We start from the raw sequence: 18065 nt of genomic DNA, 5'->3' as shown, positions 1-18065 counted from the left end.
GCTGTAGAACTACACATCCCAGCATACCATGCTAAAGTTTTGCTATTAAGACATGCTAAAACTGAGACAGGGCATGCTGGTATGTATAGTTCCACAGCAGCTAGAAGGCCACAGGTTGAAGACCCATGGTTAGGCATTCCACTTTCATGTATACCCATAGTATAGCAAACCAACATATCCCTGCGGATGATAGGTTGTTAATAATTATTTGAACTTAGCAGTATTCATATTTAGTCTGCTATAATAAGCTCTTGCAGGAGTATCCTCCTCTTATCTATCAAAAACTAGGAGTTTCGTTCATTGTATTATATTGATTTAATAAACACACTCATGCGAAACTATCGATGCGCGTTTCGCTAAGAGCCTTCTCACGCCCGTTTAGTTGTCTAGTACTGTAATTACTACATTGCTACTTTTTTGATACAATTTCATGGGTACACTTTACAAGATTTGCTTTTCAATTGCCTATAGAATATTATAACAAATTGTATATTATTAAATACATACACACTTTCATCCCCAATACACTTCTATTTTTTGTTTTGCTGTTTTCTCTTTGCCATATAATTAACTAATATAATTTTATGTACAGCTTATTAATTAATCTCCTAAATAAACTTTTTTTTTTTTTATTATTATTATTTTTTTATTCAGGTTACACCAGTTATAGACACTCATGTCTTTTTCTTTGAGATAAGCTTGGTTAAGGAAGTTGTTCATATGCAGCAATCAGCAAACTTTTACACCAGATATAGGGCTCGTGCAAGTACTGATGTTGGCTATATCCTCAAGCATACGGATCAGGACCTTGTGTTCGCAATTTGGCATATGGGCGAATATCCATATTTCGCTTGCGTCCTAGAGGATACTGGGGTCCATTTAGTACAATGGGGTATAGACGGGTCCACTAGGAGCCATGGGCACTTTAAGAATTTGATAGTGTGGGCTGGCTCCTCCCTCTATGCCCCTCCTACCAGACTCGGTTTAGAAACTGTGCCCGGATGAGCCGGTCACGCTGAAGGAAGCTCCTGAAGAGTTTTCTGCATTTATTTTATATGTTTGTTATTTTCAGGCAGGGCTGGATGGCACCAGCCTGCCTGCTTCGTGGGACTTAGGAGGGGGGAACGGCGCAACCTCTTGAAGGGTTAAGGGTCCCGTTCCCTGCTGACAGGACACTGAGCTCCTGAGGGAACTATTCGCAAGCACCACCACGGCGAGCGTACATTCCCGCAGCACGCCGCCACCCCTAACAGAGCCAGAAGAATGAAGAGTGGTGAGTACTGAGCCAGCGTCCCGGTTAGCAGGGCATCGACCATTATGGCGGCACAAGGGTACAGAGACGCGCGGCTTCTAAATAGGGCGGAATGAGTCTCCGGACACAGTACACGACTGCTTCTCAGTACACTGTACACAGTACCCAAACTGGAAAACACAGCCTTAAAACGGTTTTCTCTTCATTTTAAGCACACAAATTACCTCAGCCAGTATAAAAAAAAGCGGGAAGACCGCGATTGAAGGGGCGGGGTTCACTATGAGAGGATCCAGCAGTTCACCAGCGCCATTTTCCCTCTGCAGTGGACACAGGCACTAACTGACAGGGACGCGCAGCTCCTCCGGTGTGACTCCAAATTACCTCAGCGGTACCAGGGGGTCATAGCGGGGGGGAATGGGGGGGGGAGCGATTATTAGTGTACTAAGTCCCCTATCAGTGTACTTAGTCTGCAACCCGGCTGAGCTTGGCATTAGTGGTAAGGGCGCGGTGGGGGCTAGTTAAAAAACAACTCTGTGTCTCCCTGAAGGGCTCTTTGTTGGTTACTTGTGCTTAACCTTTTCCTGTGTGTGTGTGCTGTCACATTACATTATGTCAGGCAAAGAGTGTGTTTCTTGAACAGCGGAGTGTTGCTCTTCACCAGGGGGCTCACTACTGGGTACTCACGGTTCACAGAATAGCGGGGCTGAACCGTAGTGAGTTTATTCTCTTAAAGGAATGATCTCCACTCTTTCTACAAAATTGTCCCGCAATGAGAAAGAGGCTCAATACTTAAAACAGACTGTGGATGAGTTTATAAACAGAGATTCAGTCCCCAAAACAGTGTCTCAATCCCCTCCCATTTGTCCGCAAAAGCGATCTCTGGCCCATATCCTGCAATATGACTCTGACGCTGATGAGTCAGACTTGGAGGGGGGATGTGGCTCTGTCACAGGGAATAGAGGCTTTCATAGAGGCTATCAGAGATGTTCTGCATATTCCTGATAAGGTTTCAGTGGAGTGTGAGGAATCTTATTTTAATGCAAAAAAGAAGTCCTGAGTCACTTTTCCTGTGTCAAAGGAATTGAATACCCTGTTTGAAGAACCGTGGGTTAATCCTGATAAGAAATTTCAGATCCCTAAAAGGTTACTCTCATCTTTTCCTTTTCCTCTGGAGGATAGAAAAAAATGGGAAAACCACCGATAGTGGACGCATTAGTCTTTAGGCTGTCACGAAAATTGTATTGCCTGTTCCTAGTGCAGCCTCCCTAAAAGGCACGGCTGATGGTAAAATTGAGACTACACTTAAATCATTGTACACAGCTTCTGCGGTGGCCCAAAGACCCACTATTGCATGTGCGTGGATCACAAAAGCCATTGCAAAATGGTCAGGTAACCTAATTGAGAGGTTAGATTCCTTGTCTAGGGGGGATATTGTTTTACTCCTGCATATACAGGACTCTGCAAACTTTATGGTGGAAGCTGTAAAAGAGAGAGACTTGCTTAACGCATGCACCACTGCTATGGCAATGTCGGCACGCAGGGGCTTGTGGCTACGCCAGTGGACTACTGACGCGGACTCCAGGAAAGGCGTGGAAGGCCTACCATTCACAGGAGAGGCCTTGTTTGGAGATGAACTAGACAAATGGCTCTCCACAGCTACTGCGGGTAAGTCTACGTATCTTCCTTACGCAGCCCCCCCTACCAAGAAGACTTATTCAGCTTCTAAGTTACAGTCCTTTCGGACGTCCAAGTTCAAGGGCAAATCCAGAGGTGCTTCTACGTCCTCCAGCGGCGCAAGAGGTAAACCACCAAACCAGCAACTGCAGGTGCTCAGGAACAGAACTCAGGCTCTGCTTCCTCAAAGACTTCAGCATGACGGTGGACCGCAATGCCTGGAAGGCTGTCAGGTGGGAGCCCGCCTACAATTCTTCAGTCAGATCTGGTCACGTTCATGCCAGGATCCCTGGGTCATAGATCTTATTTCCCAGGGCTACAGACTTTTGGAGTTCCAAAAGCTCCCACCTCACAGATTCAGTTTCACAAGAGGCAAGTACTTTAGAGCATGCCATCCAAAAACTGGTACAGACTCAGGTCATTGTTCCAGTTCCACCTATTCTGCTCAACAAGGGGTACTACTCCAACTTGTTCGTAGTACCGAAGCCGGATGGTTCGGTAAGACCGATTCTGAACCTCAAGTCTTTGAACCTATGCTTACGAGTGTTCAAATTCAAGATGGAGTCTCTGAGAGTGGTAATCTCAGGTCTGGAGGAGGGGGAATTCCTAGTGTCTTTGGATATCAAGGATGCGTACCTTCACATTCCGATCTGGCCGCCTCATCAGGCTTATCTACGGTTTGCATTGCAGGACTGTCATTACCAGTTCCAGGCCCTGCCATTTGGTCTCTACACGGCACCAAGGGTATTCACCAAAGTGATGGCAGAGATGATGTGTATCTCCTGATAAAAGCACCGTCCAGGGAAAGGTTGCTGGACAGCATTGGTCTCTCAACCAAACTCCTCCAGGATCACGGGTGGATTCTGAACCTTCCAAAGTCTCACCTAGAGCCAACAAGGAGGCTCCCATTCCTGGGAATGATACTGGACACGGGGTAGCAGAAAGTGTTCCTTCCGTTGGAGAAAGGCATTGGTAATCCAGTTGATGGTTCGGGATGCCCTGAAGCCAACCCGGGTGTCGGCGCATCTGTACATTCGCCTTCTGGGGAAAATGGTGGCCTCTTATGAGGCTCTTCAATACGGAAGGTTTCACGCACGACCCTTCTAGCTCGATCTGTTGGACAAATGGTCCGGATCGCATCTTCATATGCACCAGAGGATCCATCTGTCGCCAAAAGCCAGGATCTCCCTTCTGTGGTGGCTACAGACTTCTCACCTCGTCGAGGGTCGGAGGTTTGGAATTCAGAACTGGATTCTGTTAACCACAGACGCAAGCCTCAGAGGTTGGGGAGCAATCAATCATGGGGTGCAGTTTCAAGGAAGATGGTCAAGTCAGGAAGTCGTCCTTCCAATCAACATTCTGGAACTCGGGACCATATACATCGCCCTTCTGCAGGTCTCACATCTTCAAGATCGGGCCATTCAGGTCCAGTCGGAAAATGTGAAGGCAGTGACGTACATAAACCAACAGGGCGACAGAGCAGCAATGTCAGAGGTGTCAAGAATTCTCCTCTGGGCAGAAAGAAACGCTGTGGCGTTGTCAGCGGTCTTCATTCCGTGAGTAGACAACTGGGAAGCAGACTTCCTCAGCAGACACGCCCTGCACCCGGGGGAGTGGGGCCTTCACCCGGAAGTGTTCAGGTGCTTGACAAGTCGATGGGGATATCCACAGATCGACATGATGGCCTCTCGTCTCAACAAGAAGCTTAAGCGGTGTTGTTCCAGGTCGAGAGACCCACAGGTAGTAGCGGTGGACGCCTTGAGGACTCCATGGGTCTGTCAGATGGTGTACTTGTTTCCTCCACTTCCTCTGATCCCAATAATTCTCAAAAGAATAAAAAGGGAAAAGGTTCAAGCAATACTCATTGCTCCGGACTATCCAAGAAGGGCCTGGTACGCGGACCTTCTGGAGATGCTCCTCGAAGATCCGTTGCCTCTACCTCTTCGTGAGGATCTTCTGCAACAGGGCCCGTTGTCTTCCAGGACTTACCGGGGCTACGTTTGACGCCATGGAAGTTGAATGGCTGATTGTAGCCAGGAGAGGGATCCCTCACAAGGTTATCCCGACTATGATCCAAGCCAGGAGGGGGGTAGTGTCTAAGTATTACCATTGTATTTGGAAGAAATACGTCTCCTGGTGTGAGAGCAGAAATTATTCTGCGGTGGAATTTCATCTGGGACGTTTCCTGCTTTTTCTGCAGGCAGGCGTGGATGTGGGCCTGCATCTGGGCTCCATAAAAGTCCAGATTTCGGCTTTGTCCATTTTCTTTCAGAAACAATTGGCTTCTCTCCGTGAGGTCCAGACATTCTTGAAAGGTGTTCTGCACATCCAACCTCCCTTTGTGCTTCCCACGGCACCTTGGGATCTCAATGTGGTGCTGCAGTTCCTCCAATCAGACTGGTTTGAACCGTTACAGGAGGTGGACGTAAAATATCTTACGTGGAAGATCATCACACTGTTGGCCTTGGCTTCAGCAAGACGTGTGTTGGAGCTGGGGGCTTTATCTCACAAAAGTCCCTATTTAATATTCCATGAGGACAGAGCTGAACTCAGAACTCGTCAGCAATTTCTTCCTAAAGTGGTGTCCCCATTTCACATCAACCAACCTATTATGGTTCCGGTTGTCACCGACACCTTTGCTACTTCAAAGTCTTTGGATGTTGTGAGGGCTTTGAAGGTGTATGTAAAGCAAACAGCTCATCACAGAAAATCTGACTCGCTGTTTGTTCTTTATGATCCTAATATAATTGGGTGTCCTGCTTCAAAGCAGTCCATTGCATGCTGGATAAGACTTACTATTCAGCATGCTTATTCCACGGCAGGTTTGCTGTGTCCAAAATCTGTACAGGCCCACTGTACTAGGTCGGTGGGTTCTTCCTTGGCGGCTGCCCAGGGTGTATCTGCTTTACAGCTCTGCCGAGCAGCTTCTTGGTCAGGTTCAAACACGTTTGCTAAGTTTTACAAGTTTGATACTTTGGCCTCTGAAGACCTTCAGTTTGGTCAATCAGTTCTGCGGGAACCACAGCACTTTCCCACCCGGTTTGGGAGCTTTGGTACATCCCCATGGTACTAAGTGGAACCCCAGTATATTCTAGGACGTAAGAGAAAATTGGATTTTAATTACCTACCGGTAAAACCTTTTCTCATAGTCCGTAGAGGATACTGGGTGCCTCCCTGTGCTTCGTTATTCCTGCACTGTTACTTGGTTAAGTAATGTTGGTTCAGCTGTTGCTGTTCCTGTTTCAAGTTTGGTTAGCATGGCTTTCCTTTTGTTGTGTGTGCTGGTTTGGAATCTCACTACTATCCTTAATCTATCCTTCTCTTAAAGTATGTCCGTCTCCTCAGGCACAGTTTCCTAGACTGAGTCTGGTAGGAGGGGCATAGAGGGAGGATGCAGCCCACACTATCAAATTCTGAAAGTGCCCATGGCTCCTAGTGGACCCATCTATACCCCATGGTACTAAATGGACCCCAGTATCCTCTACGTACTACGAGAAAAGGATTTACCCTGTTTAGTGTTTGCTAGAATAAATGTTCTTACTTTTTTTTATTTTTTTTATACTCATTACATTTTATATTGTTTCAGACACACAGGGTTTTGTCTTAGTAGCTTATTTGAATACATATTCACTTACTCTGTGGACATTATATAAGGACACCAGGCAAACAAAAATATACATATCCTTAAAATAAATATATTTATGTATGTATACATTTAAATAAAAGGGGCTACGGGCCCCGAAACGTTGGTTCCTATGTGACGTTGTTTGTAATACAATTTTCTCTGTCATCCATCTGGGGGACGCTGCGCCGTTACTTGTGGGTTAGAGGTGTGTGGTAGTGGAGTTTGGCACAGAATCTATCAAAAAACCTGCCTCCTCCCCCCTCTAACCCCTCCCATCTCCTTCCTGCTCAGCCATCACGTCCGTTTTAGTTTTGTGCCTGTGGACTACAGACACAGTGTTTTTCTTTCTCCTTAGATTTTTTTTTTTTTCTTTTTCCTTAGATTTTTTTTTCTTTTTCTGAGTTTATTCTCAAGAGTACCTAGTCCCTGTTTACAGGTGACAGGTACTACTGGAGTGGGTTTAGTATCCCACTCTGAGCTGCCGCTGGAGGCCACCACACTTGGGTCTCTGGGGCCTTTTCTTCACTTCAGGATGCGGCAGGAATAAGGTACTTGACAGCCACAATCTGTCACTGACAGTATTGGGCTGTCCCCTCTATTATTGCTCTGTTTGTTATATATGTGTCCCCCCCGGGTTGTGGGGACTTGTTGTATCTAGGTCCGGGAGAGTGTTATACACTCCCTGGGACCAACACAAAGCTGCCGCGATAGCTGCTGTGTGTAGCGGCGCGCGGGAGCCCGAACTTCCGGTTTCGGCAATACAGTGAACAGCCGCGCGTCAGACTTGCAGGGACGGCTTCCCGCTCTGCTCTACCCGCGCGTGCTGTGCTGCAGCTTCCTGAAAGGCTCCGGAACGCCATCTTCTCCGGCTGCACACTGGGGGACGCTGTGCTACTCAAGCACACAGGAATACACGGTCTTCCAGGGGAAGTTTTTTCATTACAGTCACACATCTAACTGCAAGTATATTGTGGACTAGCCCTAGTGGGGGATAGCAGTTAGCCTTCTTGGGGGCACTAAAATCGAGATTTAACTCCTAGGTCACTTGTCTAGGGATTAAACTTAATTGGAATAAAGGATGGCCAGTAAACCGGACAAGGCTACAAAGGGCAAAACGGCCTCAGTAGTGTATTTTTCCTGTTCACAGTGTGGCTCAAAGCTGGCTAAGGGTAGTGCTGACGCGGGTACCCTCTGTACTTTGTGCTCTGGTGCATCAGTGGCGGATCAGCAGGGAGGTTCCACAGATCAGTCTATGCCCCCATGGGTCAAGAACATGGTGGATGCCATTTCAGATTTGCGTCAGTCTAGGTCGGAGGCTGAATCTGCTCAGACTCAGGTGGAGCCCCTGTGGGCCCAAAATATGGGCAAGTGTCTTACTAATTTAACTCATTCTTTAAATAAGTTTGTAAACTCTGCCAGCAGTTCCGCTGCTACTAAACGACCACAACCATTACCCGCTATAACGTTTCCAGGAGAGGAGTTGGATTCACTAACATCTCCGTTGGAGGAAGGGGAGGTAGATCCTGAATGGGACGAAGTTTCGGCTTGGAAAGACGAGGAGCTATCTACTAGCTCAGGTGTTAGATTGCTAATAGAAGCCATTCGTCAGACTCTTAATATTCAGGATGCGGCAGTGGCGGAGACTTCCTCTGCCTTTTTCAAACGACAGAAGAGACAGGTTATTGCCTTCCCTTCTTACTCTCACTTTGCGGATATTTTAAAAGAACCCTGGCTTAAGCCGGATTCTCGTTTCCAGGCTCCTAAGAAATTAAAATTTCTATATCCTTTTACGGAGGAAGACAGCCCCAAAGGTAGACGTTCCTATTTCACATTTGGCAAAAGCTACGGTTATTCCTTCTGTACAGTCCGTGACTTTAAAAGACCCTACAGATAGGAAGATAGAAGCATTACTAAAATCTATGTTTTCTTTATCAGGTGTCTCTCTCCGTCCAATTCTGGTGGGAGCCTGGGTCCTTAAGGCCGTGGATGAATGGCTAGCACAGGTCGTATCTGGAATGCTGTCGGACGATCCGTCGGAAGCCATTCAATTAGCAGAACAGATTTCGGAGGCTGTTACTTATGTGGGTGAGGCCTTGTTAGATTCTGTTGCACTACAGTCCCGTGTTTCTGCCTTGACAGTGTCAGCAAGACGGTCTCTTTGGCTTAGGGTTTGGAATGCTGATTCGGACTCAAAGCAGACTTTGACGGCAGTTCCCTTTGAAGGGGAGTTTCTTTTTGGATCGGAGTTAAAGAAGATTATTTCAGATACTACTGGAGGAAAGAGGCCCTTTCTTCCATCTGCTCCTCACAAACCGAAACCTACGAGGTTTCGGTACTTTCGTACGCAGGGCAGAGGTAGTTTCCAATCCTTTCGTGCTTTCTCCAGATTTCCACGAAGAGGGTCATTCAGAGGTAGAGGATCTCAGGCTGCTCGCAGACCGGCCAGTAAGCCCGCCGACAAGCCTGATGCATGACGCTTCAGGTCTTCCGGAGGGATCGATGAAGGTTGGGGCTCGGTTACTTCAGTTCAGGGAAGTGTGGCTCCTGTCGAAACCAGATCGGTGGGTAATGGGGGTCATATCCAGAGGATATATGTTGGATCTCGAAGAGACAGTCCCATTCCGGCTATTCGTCACACCTCTCCCAGACGATCCCTCCAGACGTCAAGCTCTTCTTCAGGCAACAGCAACCCTCTTACAAAATGGAGTAATCCTTCCGGTTCCCTCTCCTCAGAGGGGTCGGGGTTTTTACTCGGGTCTTTTTCTCGTGGACAAACCGGATGGTTCGTTCCGACCCATTCTGAATCTAAAAGCCCTCAACCCGTATCTCTCAACCCAAAAATTCAAGATGGAATCCATTCGCTCAATTATCGCCGCCATGGAGCCAGGGGAATATTTGGCTTCAATAGACATAAAAGACAGACAAATAATTCCAGCGCGTCTTGAAACTCCTAAAAATATACAGTTATGGTCGTATATGTTAAAAATAGCAGCTCTCAATTGGACAGTACTGATCTGTCCACCAATACAGCAACAAGAAATGATAATATAATATACTATCAGAGAGCGCATATAACTGTGTAAATATAAAATTTATTAATATACAATAAAATAAACACATGCACAAAAAATAAAAAATATATATCAATTAATTAAAAAAATCCCCCATGCTGCAGCGATTTGGTTTGAAACAAACACTTGTATATCCAGATTAAAAGTTCAAGATGTGAGAGATTCTCAATATATGGTCCTGAGAGAAAAGTCCTGTGCAAAAGAACAAAGCTGATATCTAGCGTTAATGTCCAGCTGTGAGCATATGTGCATGCTCAGAATGAACTCCAATGAGTCGCCGGCTTTTGACTCCTGTTAATTGCTGCCGCAGACAGCCAAATAATTTGAAGTGTTATGACTTTAATGTCCGTAATTTGTGGACTTATAGGTCCATACTCACTGTGCTAATAGGGCCACTTTGCAGTAATGTCCACTATACTCACGGCCCAAAAGCGTGCCTGTTGATCGTCCGTGGACGGCCCCCGTTTTGCGATGTCAGTCACAGCCGAGTGGTAACACTTCTCTTTAATGCAGGATACACCTGAGATTCTCTCAATGGTCTGTTTCCAAACAGACAGGATGATATTAGTGGGTGTGAATCGCTGGCAGTATAAGAGGACGTCAGAAAGGAATACAGCCCCAGTCCTTACGCGTTTCTCCGCAATTATCCGTGTGCAGTTTCGTCAGAGGATAAAACGGGGCTATCTTGCTTGTTATTTAAATGCCAGGGGACCAATCAAGTTGCAAATTGCCTCATTGTCACACCTGAATAATCATGCAATCTCACATGTGCTTAATGAATTACAACCATATAGCGACCAATATAATGATATAACATTGCAATATAAAGTAATTTCGTTATACAGCAATACAGATATGAATAATAAAAATAATAAATAATAAAATACCTAAAAAAATACCTAATTAACAGAAGACAGAGGTGAAGGCACACAATCACTAAATATATACAGAGATAACAAGTCAACCAAAAACTATATCCTTTATAGAGCCTCTACTATAGTCTAGTGGTCTAATACCCGCACTAGCACACACAGGATCTCGGGTTCAAATCCAGAATAGATCACAACATCAGATATTAGTTTTTATTTTTATATACATTATTATTTCTTTAAATATAATAATCTACAATTCCTATCTGTATATTGCAACTGATATAAATATCTTTTAAGTGCAATATATCTAAAGAACAATATTGAAAAGAACCAAGTAAACCAAAAGCTGTGGTGATGACCCCCATTTATCTCCACGCCTTTTGGTCCTATTAAATTATTTATAGTTCACTCAATAGCAACAACCCAATATAATTTTCTTTTATTTGGATCGTTATCATTATTGTCATTATTAAATTTAAACCCCCTAATGGAGCTCATTAGGCATATAGATATGTTATAAGGGATTAAAGGGAAGGAAACAAGGAAAAGATGGGTACGGAGAGGAAAGGCATACGATGTATAAAGATGGCAACCAATTTATTAACAAGCTCCTGGACTTTATCTGATGTTATTAATCTCCATATTTTCATTTAAACCGTCAGGAACCAAAGTTCCTAGATTAAAGATCCAGAATGCTTCTCTTGTACAAAGCCTATTGAACCTGTCGCCACCTCTAGGAGTAGGGGCCACAGATTCAATACCCCGTATTCTCAAAGAGTCAACATTTCCATCATGATGTTGAGTTACATGTCTCGACACACTGTGATAATTATTCTTCTTTAGGACATTTTGTCTGTGTTCGAGAAACCTAATGTTGAGACTCCTAACCGTCCTCCCCACATATTGTTTTCCACATATACAACTAATCAAATAAATGACATATGTCTGTTGGCAATTGATAAAGGTCTCAATTCCAAAGTCCAATTCAAATGCTGTTGATTTAAAGGAGACACTTCTATGAACTATGAATTTACAGGTAATACAATTGGTCTTGCCACATCTAAAACAACCTATACTTTGATTCAACCAGGTTTTTTTAACCAATGTTTGTGCATTGGCCTGAAAAAAACTAGGAGATAAGTGATTCTTCAAATTCCTAGCCTACTGAAATACTACTCTGGCTGAATCTCCCAAACAGGGGTTGAGTATTTTGTCCAATTTCAGAAATCCAAAATTCTTCTTTATAATTTTCTTAACATCCTCTGCATATGTGTTATATTTTGTTATAAAAGGCATAATCAGATTATTGTCATGTCTTTCTTTCAGTATCCCTGATTTGCTGGTCGTGGAGAGCAGAGAACTCCTCTCTCTCATGGCCACCCTTTCCAGGGAATCATCCAGAAGTTTCTTAGGGTATCCTTGGTCAAGAAATGCACACGTGAGAGCATTGGATTGTTCTCGAAATGACTCTTCATCGGTGCAGTTACGTTTCATCCTAAAATATTGTCCCGAGGGTATGTTCTCTTTCCATTTGCGATGGTGACAACTGCCATAATTCAAAAAACTGTTGCAGTCTACCTCTTTTTTGTAGGTTTTGGTAACTAATTTATTGTCCCTAACCGAGAGAGCAACATCAAGGTAATTGATGTGCGTAGAGTGACAAGAGTGACTAAACTTAAGCCCAAAAGTGTTAGAATTAAGATAAGAAAGAAAAGAAGACACACTAGAAGCCCCATCCCAAATAATAAACAGATCGTCAATGTACTTTATATTGCAATGTTATATCATTATATTGGTCGCTATATGGTTGTAATTCATTAAGCACATGTGAGATTGCATGATTATTCAGGTGTGACAATGAGGCAATTTGCAACGTGATTGGTCCCCTGGCATTTAAATAACAAGCAAGATAGCCCCGTTTTATCCTCTGACGAAACTGCACACGGATAATTGCGGAGAAACGCGTAAGGACTGGGGCTGTATTCCTTTCTGACGTCCTCTTATACTGCCAGCGATTCACACCCACTAATATCATCCTGTCTGTTTGGAAACAGACCATTGAGAGAATCTCAGGTGTATCCTGCATTAAAGAGAAGTGTTACCACTCAGCTGTGACTGACATCGCAAAACGGGGGCCGTCCACGGACGATCAACAGGCACGCTTTTGGGCCGTGAGTATAGTGGACATTACTGCAAAGTGGCCCTATTAGCACAGCGAGTATGGATCTATAAGTCCACAAATTACGGACATTAAAGTCATAACACTTCAAGAGTCAAAAGCCGGCGACTCATTGGAGTTCATTCTGAGCATGCACATATGCTCACAGCTGGACATTAACGCTAAATATCAGCTTTGTTCTTTTGCACAGGACTTTTCTCTCAGGACCATATATTGAATATCTCACATCTTGAACTTTTAATCTGGATATACAAGTGTTTGTTTCAAACCAAATCGCTGCAGCATGGGGGATTTTTTTAATTAATTGATATATATTTTTTATTTTTTGTGCATGTGTTTATTTTATTGTATATTAATAAATTTGATATTTACACAGTTATATGCGCTCTCTAATAGTATATTATATTATCATTTCTTGTAGACCTAAAAGACGCCTACTTACATGTCCCAATTTGGATAGGACATCAATCTCTTCTGAGATTTGCAGTCGGTCCGTGGCATTTTCAGTTTCAGGCTCTTCCCTTTGGTCTATCCACGGCTCCTCGGGTTTTTACAAAAGTCATGGGTCATGTTGTCGCGGTTCTCCGTTGTCAGGGGGTCAACATCACTCCATACTTGGACGACCTGTTGGTCAAGGCCCCGTCAGCGGAGATTCTCACTCAGAACCTGCTTCTAACGATAGAGACTCTGCAGTCATTCGGGTGGATAATCAACTTTCCAAAGTCGTCTTTACTCCCTTCCCAGAAAATGATTTTTCTGGGACTTTTATTCGACACCAACAGCCAGAAGGTGTTTCTTCCTACGGACAAGATTCAGGATCTGCTGTCCAGAATCCGGACCCTGTTACACTTACCGGTAGTGTCGGTCCTCAGATGCATGCAGGTGTTAGGCAAGATGGTGTCCTCCTTCGAGGCAGTCCCATACGCCAGATTTCATGCCCGACCTCTTCAGGCTCAAATTCTCAGCTGTTGGACTCGGACGGATCCACGTCTCGAATTGCAGTTGATCCGCTTGTCGGTAAAGACTCGTCAGTCGCTTCACTGGTGGCTTCACAGTCACAATTTGAGAAAAGGAGCGCCGTTCACGGTTTGGTCTTGGATGATGGTTACCACGGACGCAAGCCTCAGCGGTTGGGGAGGAGTGTTCCAAACTCATCACTTCCAGGGGCGCTGGAACAGTCAGGAGTCGAAATTACAGATCAACATTCTGGAATTGAGGGCGATCCGGTATGCACTTATTCAGATTCAAACCATGGTACAGGGTCATCCAGTTCGTGTGCAGTCTGACAATGCCACAGCAGTGGCTTACATCAACAAACAAGGAGGAACTCGCAGCTGGTCCACCATGAGAGAAGTCGCTCAGATTCTCACGTGGGCGGAACGTTGGGTTCCAGTAATATCCGCAATTCACATTCCAGGAGTCGAGAACTGGGAAGCGGATTTTTTGAGTCGTCACACGATTCATCCGGGAGAATGGGAACTTCACCAGGAGGTGTTTCTCTCTCTAGTGGCCCGCTGGGGAATGCCCGACGTAGAACTAATAGCGTCTCGCCTCAACAAGAAGCTTCCTCACTACGGCTCGCGAACTCAGGATCCTCAAGCATTTCTAATCGATGCTCTAACAGCTCCGTGGCAGTTTCAACTGGGATACGTGTTTCCGCCAATTCCACTGCTTCCACGTCTGCTTCAACGCATTCGGCGAGAAGGTCTCGCAATAATTCTGGTGGCTCCAGATTGGCCGCGCCGACAGTGGTACACTCTTCTGCGCAGCATGGTCATCGGAGACCCCTTTCGTCTCCCCCTGCGACCAGATCTTCTTCTTCAAGGGCCTTGTCGCCACCCAGATTAAGTCGGCTGGCTTTGACGGCTTGGTTCTTGAATCCAACATTTTAAAAGCAAAAGGTCTTTCTCGTTCTGTTGTACAGACGATGATTCGGGCTAGGAAACCGGTAACTTCTGGCATTTACCATAGGGTATGGCGTATTTACATTGCTTGGTGCGAAAAGCGGGGCTTGACTCCGCGTTTGTTTAGACTTCCTCGCCTGCTATCTTTCCTTCAGGAGGGTCTCGATAAGGGTCTGAGGCTTTCTTCACTGAAGGGTCAGGTTTCAGCCTTGTCGGTTCTTTTTCAAAAGAAACTAGCAATCATTCCAGAGGTTCAGACATTCCTTCAGGGAGTACTTCGGATTCAACCACCTTTTGTTCCTCCGGTTCCTCCCTGGGATTTAAACTTGGTCCTTATGGCCCTTCAAAACTCTCCATTTGAGCCTTTAGAATCTGTAGAACTACGTTATCTAACACTAAAAGTTGTTTTTCTTTTGGCTATTGCCTCAGCTAGACGAGTGTCTGAGTTGGCGGCCCTTTCTTGCAGGCCACCCTTGTAAGTGTTTCATGAGAACCGGGTGGTTCTGCGGACTAAGCCTGCTTTCCTTCCAAAGGTTGTTTCATCATTTCATTTAAATCAGGACATTGTCCTTCCGGCATTAACTCCGTCGTCTTCTCCCGGGGAGAACTCGCATTTGGCCCTCCTGGATGTTGTTCGGGCCTTACGTGTTTATTTGTCTCGCACGGAGTCTTTCCGTCGTACGGATACCTTGTTGGTATTGATTGATGCTCCCAAGCGAGGTTGGCCGGCTTCCAAGAACACTGTGGCCCGTTGGGTAACTTCGGCCATCAGACAGGCGTACGTGTCTTCAAATGTTTCGGTTCCTGACTCAATTAGGGCTCATTCGACTAGAGCTGTTGGCGCCTCTTGGGCTGTTCGCGGTGGTGCATCTATTGAGCAGCTGTGCAGGGCGGCGACCTGGTCGTCAGTCCATACTTTCACAAAGTTTTACCATTTTCATACTTTTGGTTTGGAGACTGCCTCTGTTGGGCGTCGTATTTTACAGACGGCTATGCCGTCAACGTCTCCCTCCTCTCATTAGCTTGCTTTGGGAAATCCCACAAGTAACAGTGCAGCGTCCCCCAGATGGATGACCGAGAAATAGGGATTTTTGTTTACTTACCGTAAAATCTCTTTCTCTGAGTCCATCTGGGGGACGCTGCAATCCCTCCTGTAGTTTTGTCTGGTTTATTTGTTTTTGTTTTTTGTTCTGGTCTATCTCCTTTGGCTTGGCTAAACATTAACTGACTTGATGGCTGAGCAGAAAGGAGATGGGAAGGGTTAGAGGGGGGAGGAGGCAGGTTTTTTGATAGATTCTGTGCCAAACTTCACTACCACACACCTCTAACCCACAAGTAACGGCGCAGCGTCCCCCAGATAGACTCAGAGAAAGAGATTTTACGGTAAGTAAGCAAAAATCCCTATTTTTGCATGATTCAAATCCTGGAGTACCGCTGCCTCATTTCACTCTCTCTCTCTCTCTCTCTCTCTGTCTCTCTCTCTCTCTCTCTCTCTCTCTCTGTGTGTGTGTGTGTGTGTGTGTATATATATATATATATATATATATATATATAAATAAAAAACAGCAATTCACAAGCGGCACCCGGACCAATAAACTCACGATCATGCAGGCATGTGTAGCAGCAACGTTTCGATGTATTTTATTTTCACATCATCATCAGGCATATGCCTGATGATGATGTGAAAATAAAATACATCGAAACGTTGCTGCTACACATGCCTGCATGATCGTGAGTTTATTGGTCCGGGTGCCGCTTGTGAATTGCTGTTGTATTGAACTCCTTGGTCCGGGTGCCGCTTGTGAATTGCTGTTGTATTGAACTCCTTGCCGGGGAGGATCTGAAGCTGGCACCGGCATCTTTACTATTTGAAATGAGTGCTGCCCAAATACTGTGCTTATATATATATATATATATATATATATATATGCAATATCTGATAGGCACTCACCCTTTTCTGTAAATGAAGCCCCGGTGCCTTCTGGAAACTGTTACACATACGGCATTTCCTAGCATGCAGTGGCACTCAGGGACAGACTCATGGATATTCAAAACAAACGGTGTTTAATCCATTCCAATGCAAAAAAGAACCATCCTAAAATTACAAATACATTTCTCAAAATATGTTTCTACCAATAGATGCTGTGGATCCCATGGTTTCTGGTTTAAATGTCCAGCAGCAGAGCCACCCCTCTGGTTCCCTGGCCCCTCAGCTACATCCTATGCAGGCAGTTGTTTCCAACAGACCTGTTAATCCGGCCAACTTTCAACAGTTTCAGCAGCATGCTCGTCTAGCCCAGCATCAGCAACAAGTATCCCAGGGTCTTCGTCCCTCCTTTGCAGCTCCTGCACAAGTACCAGTGCCTCCAGGTTGGAATCAGCTTGCATCAGGAGCACTGCAGCCTCCACCAGCTCAAGCGAGTATGACGTCCAGCCAACAGTGGAAGAAAACTGCAATGGGTGGAGGTCCATTACAGCAACCACAGCAATTCCCCCAGAGATCCTCACTATCTGCAGTGCAAACACCCTCCCATCCTCCCCCTCCATATCCATTTGGTAGCCAGCAGACAACTCAAATTCACTCCAATTTCCCTACAATAGCGAATACAAATCAGTTCAGCACACCTCCAATGAAACCTATGCAGGGAGGACCCCCAAGAGCGCTAACTCCTCTGCAGCAACCACATCTCTCCAAGTCTCCCGCTTCTTCTCCCTCCTCCTTTCAGCAGAGCTCTCCAGCCTCTTCCCCTACAGTAAACCAAACCCAACAGCAGGCCATGACATCAAGGGCAGGCCAGGGCAGCACGTTGCCTCAGGGGTTCCAGCAACAGCCTATTGGCTCCCCAGGCCGCAGTGGCATGATGCAGCAGGGTAATGCAGCAGGAAACTTTATGATGCAACAGAATCAGGGTCCACAGAATATTCATACAGGTATGTGTTACTCCGATTACTTGAGCATTCACTATAGTATTAGATTAAATATGATTAGTAATACAGTAGTCAAGATTAGTATTTATCATTTAGTGGAGAGATTAATAAAAGATACGTTATGTCAGAGTTGGTAATAATAAAGAGAAATCACCAGTTGAAGGAAAACAAAGTTAAAGGTAACATCAGGAATAAATTGTTATTAATATAAAGGCTGAAAGATGCATGGTATGTTCTCCCAGCTGCTGTCCACATGTACAGTAAGATTATTAATAATGTTTATTTAGAATTACAATTTCTGCTGTGAAAACTGTTAGTTCTATGAAATGTAAGATTTTATTGTATATGAACTCATCTAGCTTATTAATCCATCTATACTGTTACAGACTATGGGTGGAATTCAATTGATTATTGTGCCCGATCTCCCATCTAAAGTGACGGGGAACCGCGGGTGGCGAGTCCTGTTATTGCGCTGATCGCACCGAAACGAGTCATTCTTTTGTGCATTTCAGCCTCCGGTGGATGTGAGCTGAAATGCAGAAGCCGGCAGCCAATTGTGC

At 45.1% G+C, this 18065-nt stretch overlaps 1 protein-coding gene across 3 annotated transcripts in view; it reads left to right on the top strand.

Annotated features, from left to right (window-relative positions):
- Positions 1 to 18065, top strand: part of NCOA6 (nuclear receptor coactivator 6) — a 181204-nt gene that overhangs the window by 79814 nt on the left and 83325 nt on the right. For all 3 annotated transcript variants that reach the window (XM_063960241.1, XM_063960243.1, XM_063960242.1), the window contains one exon: positions 16717 to 17508. In XM_063960241.1, the coding sequence (XP_063816311.1) occupies positions 16717 to 17508 (792 nt within the window). The remainder of the gene's footprint in view (positions 1 to 16716; positions 17509 to 18065) is intronic.

This window comes from Pseudophryne corroboree, chromosome 3, assembly GCF_028390025.1.
Source record: "Pseudophryne corroboree isolate aPseCor3 chromosome 3, aPseCor3.hap2, whole genome shotgun sequence".
NCBI lineage: Eukaryota > Metazoa > Chordata > Amphibia > Anura > Myobatrachidae > Pseudophryne > Pseudophryne corroboree.
This window is presented reverse-complemented; position numbering and strand designations above follow the sequence as displayed.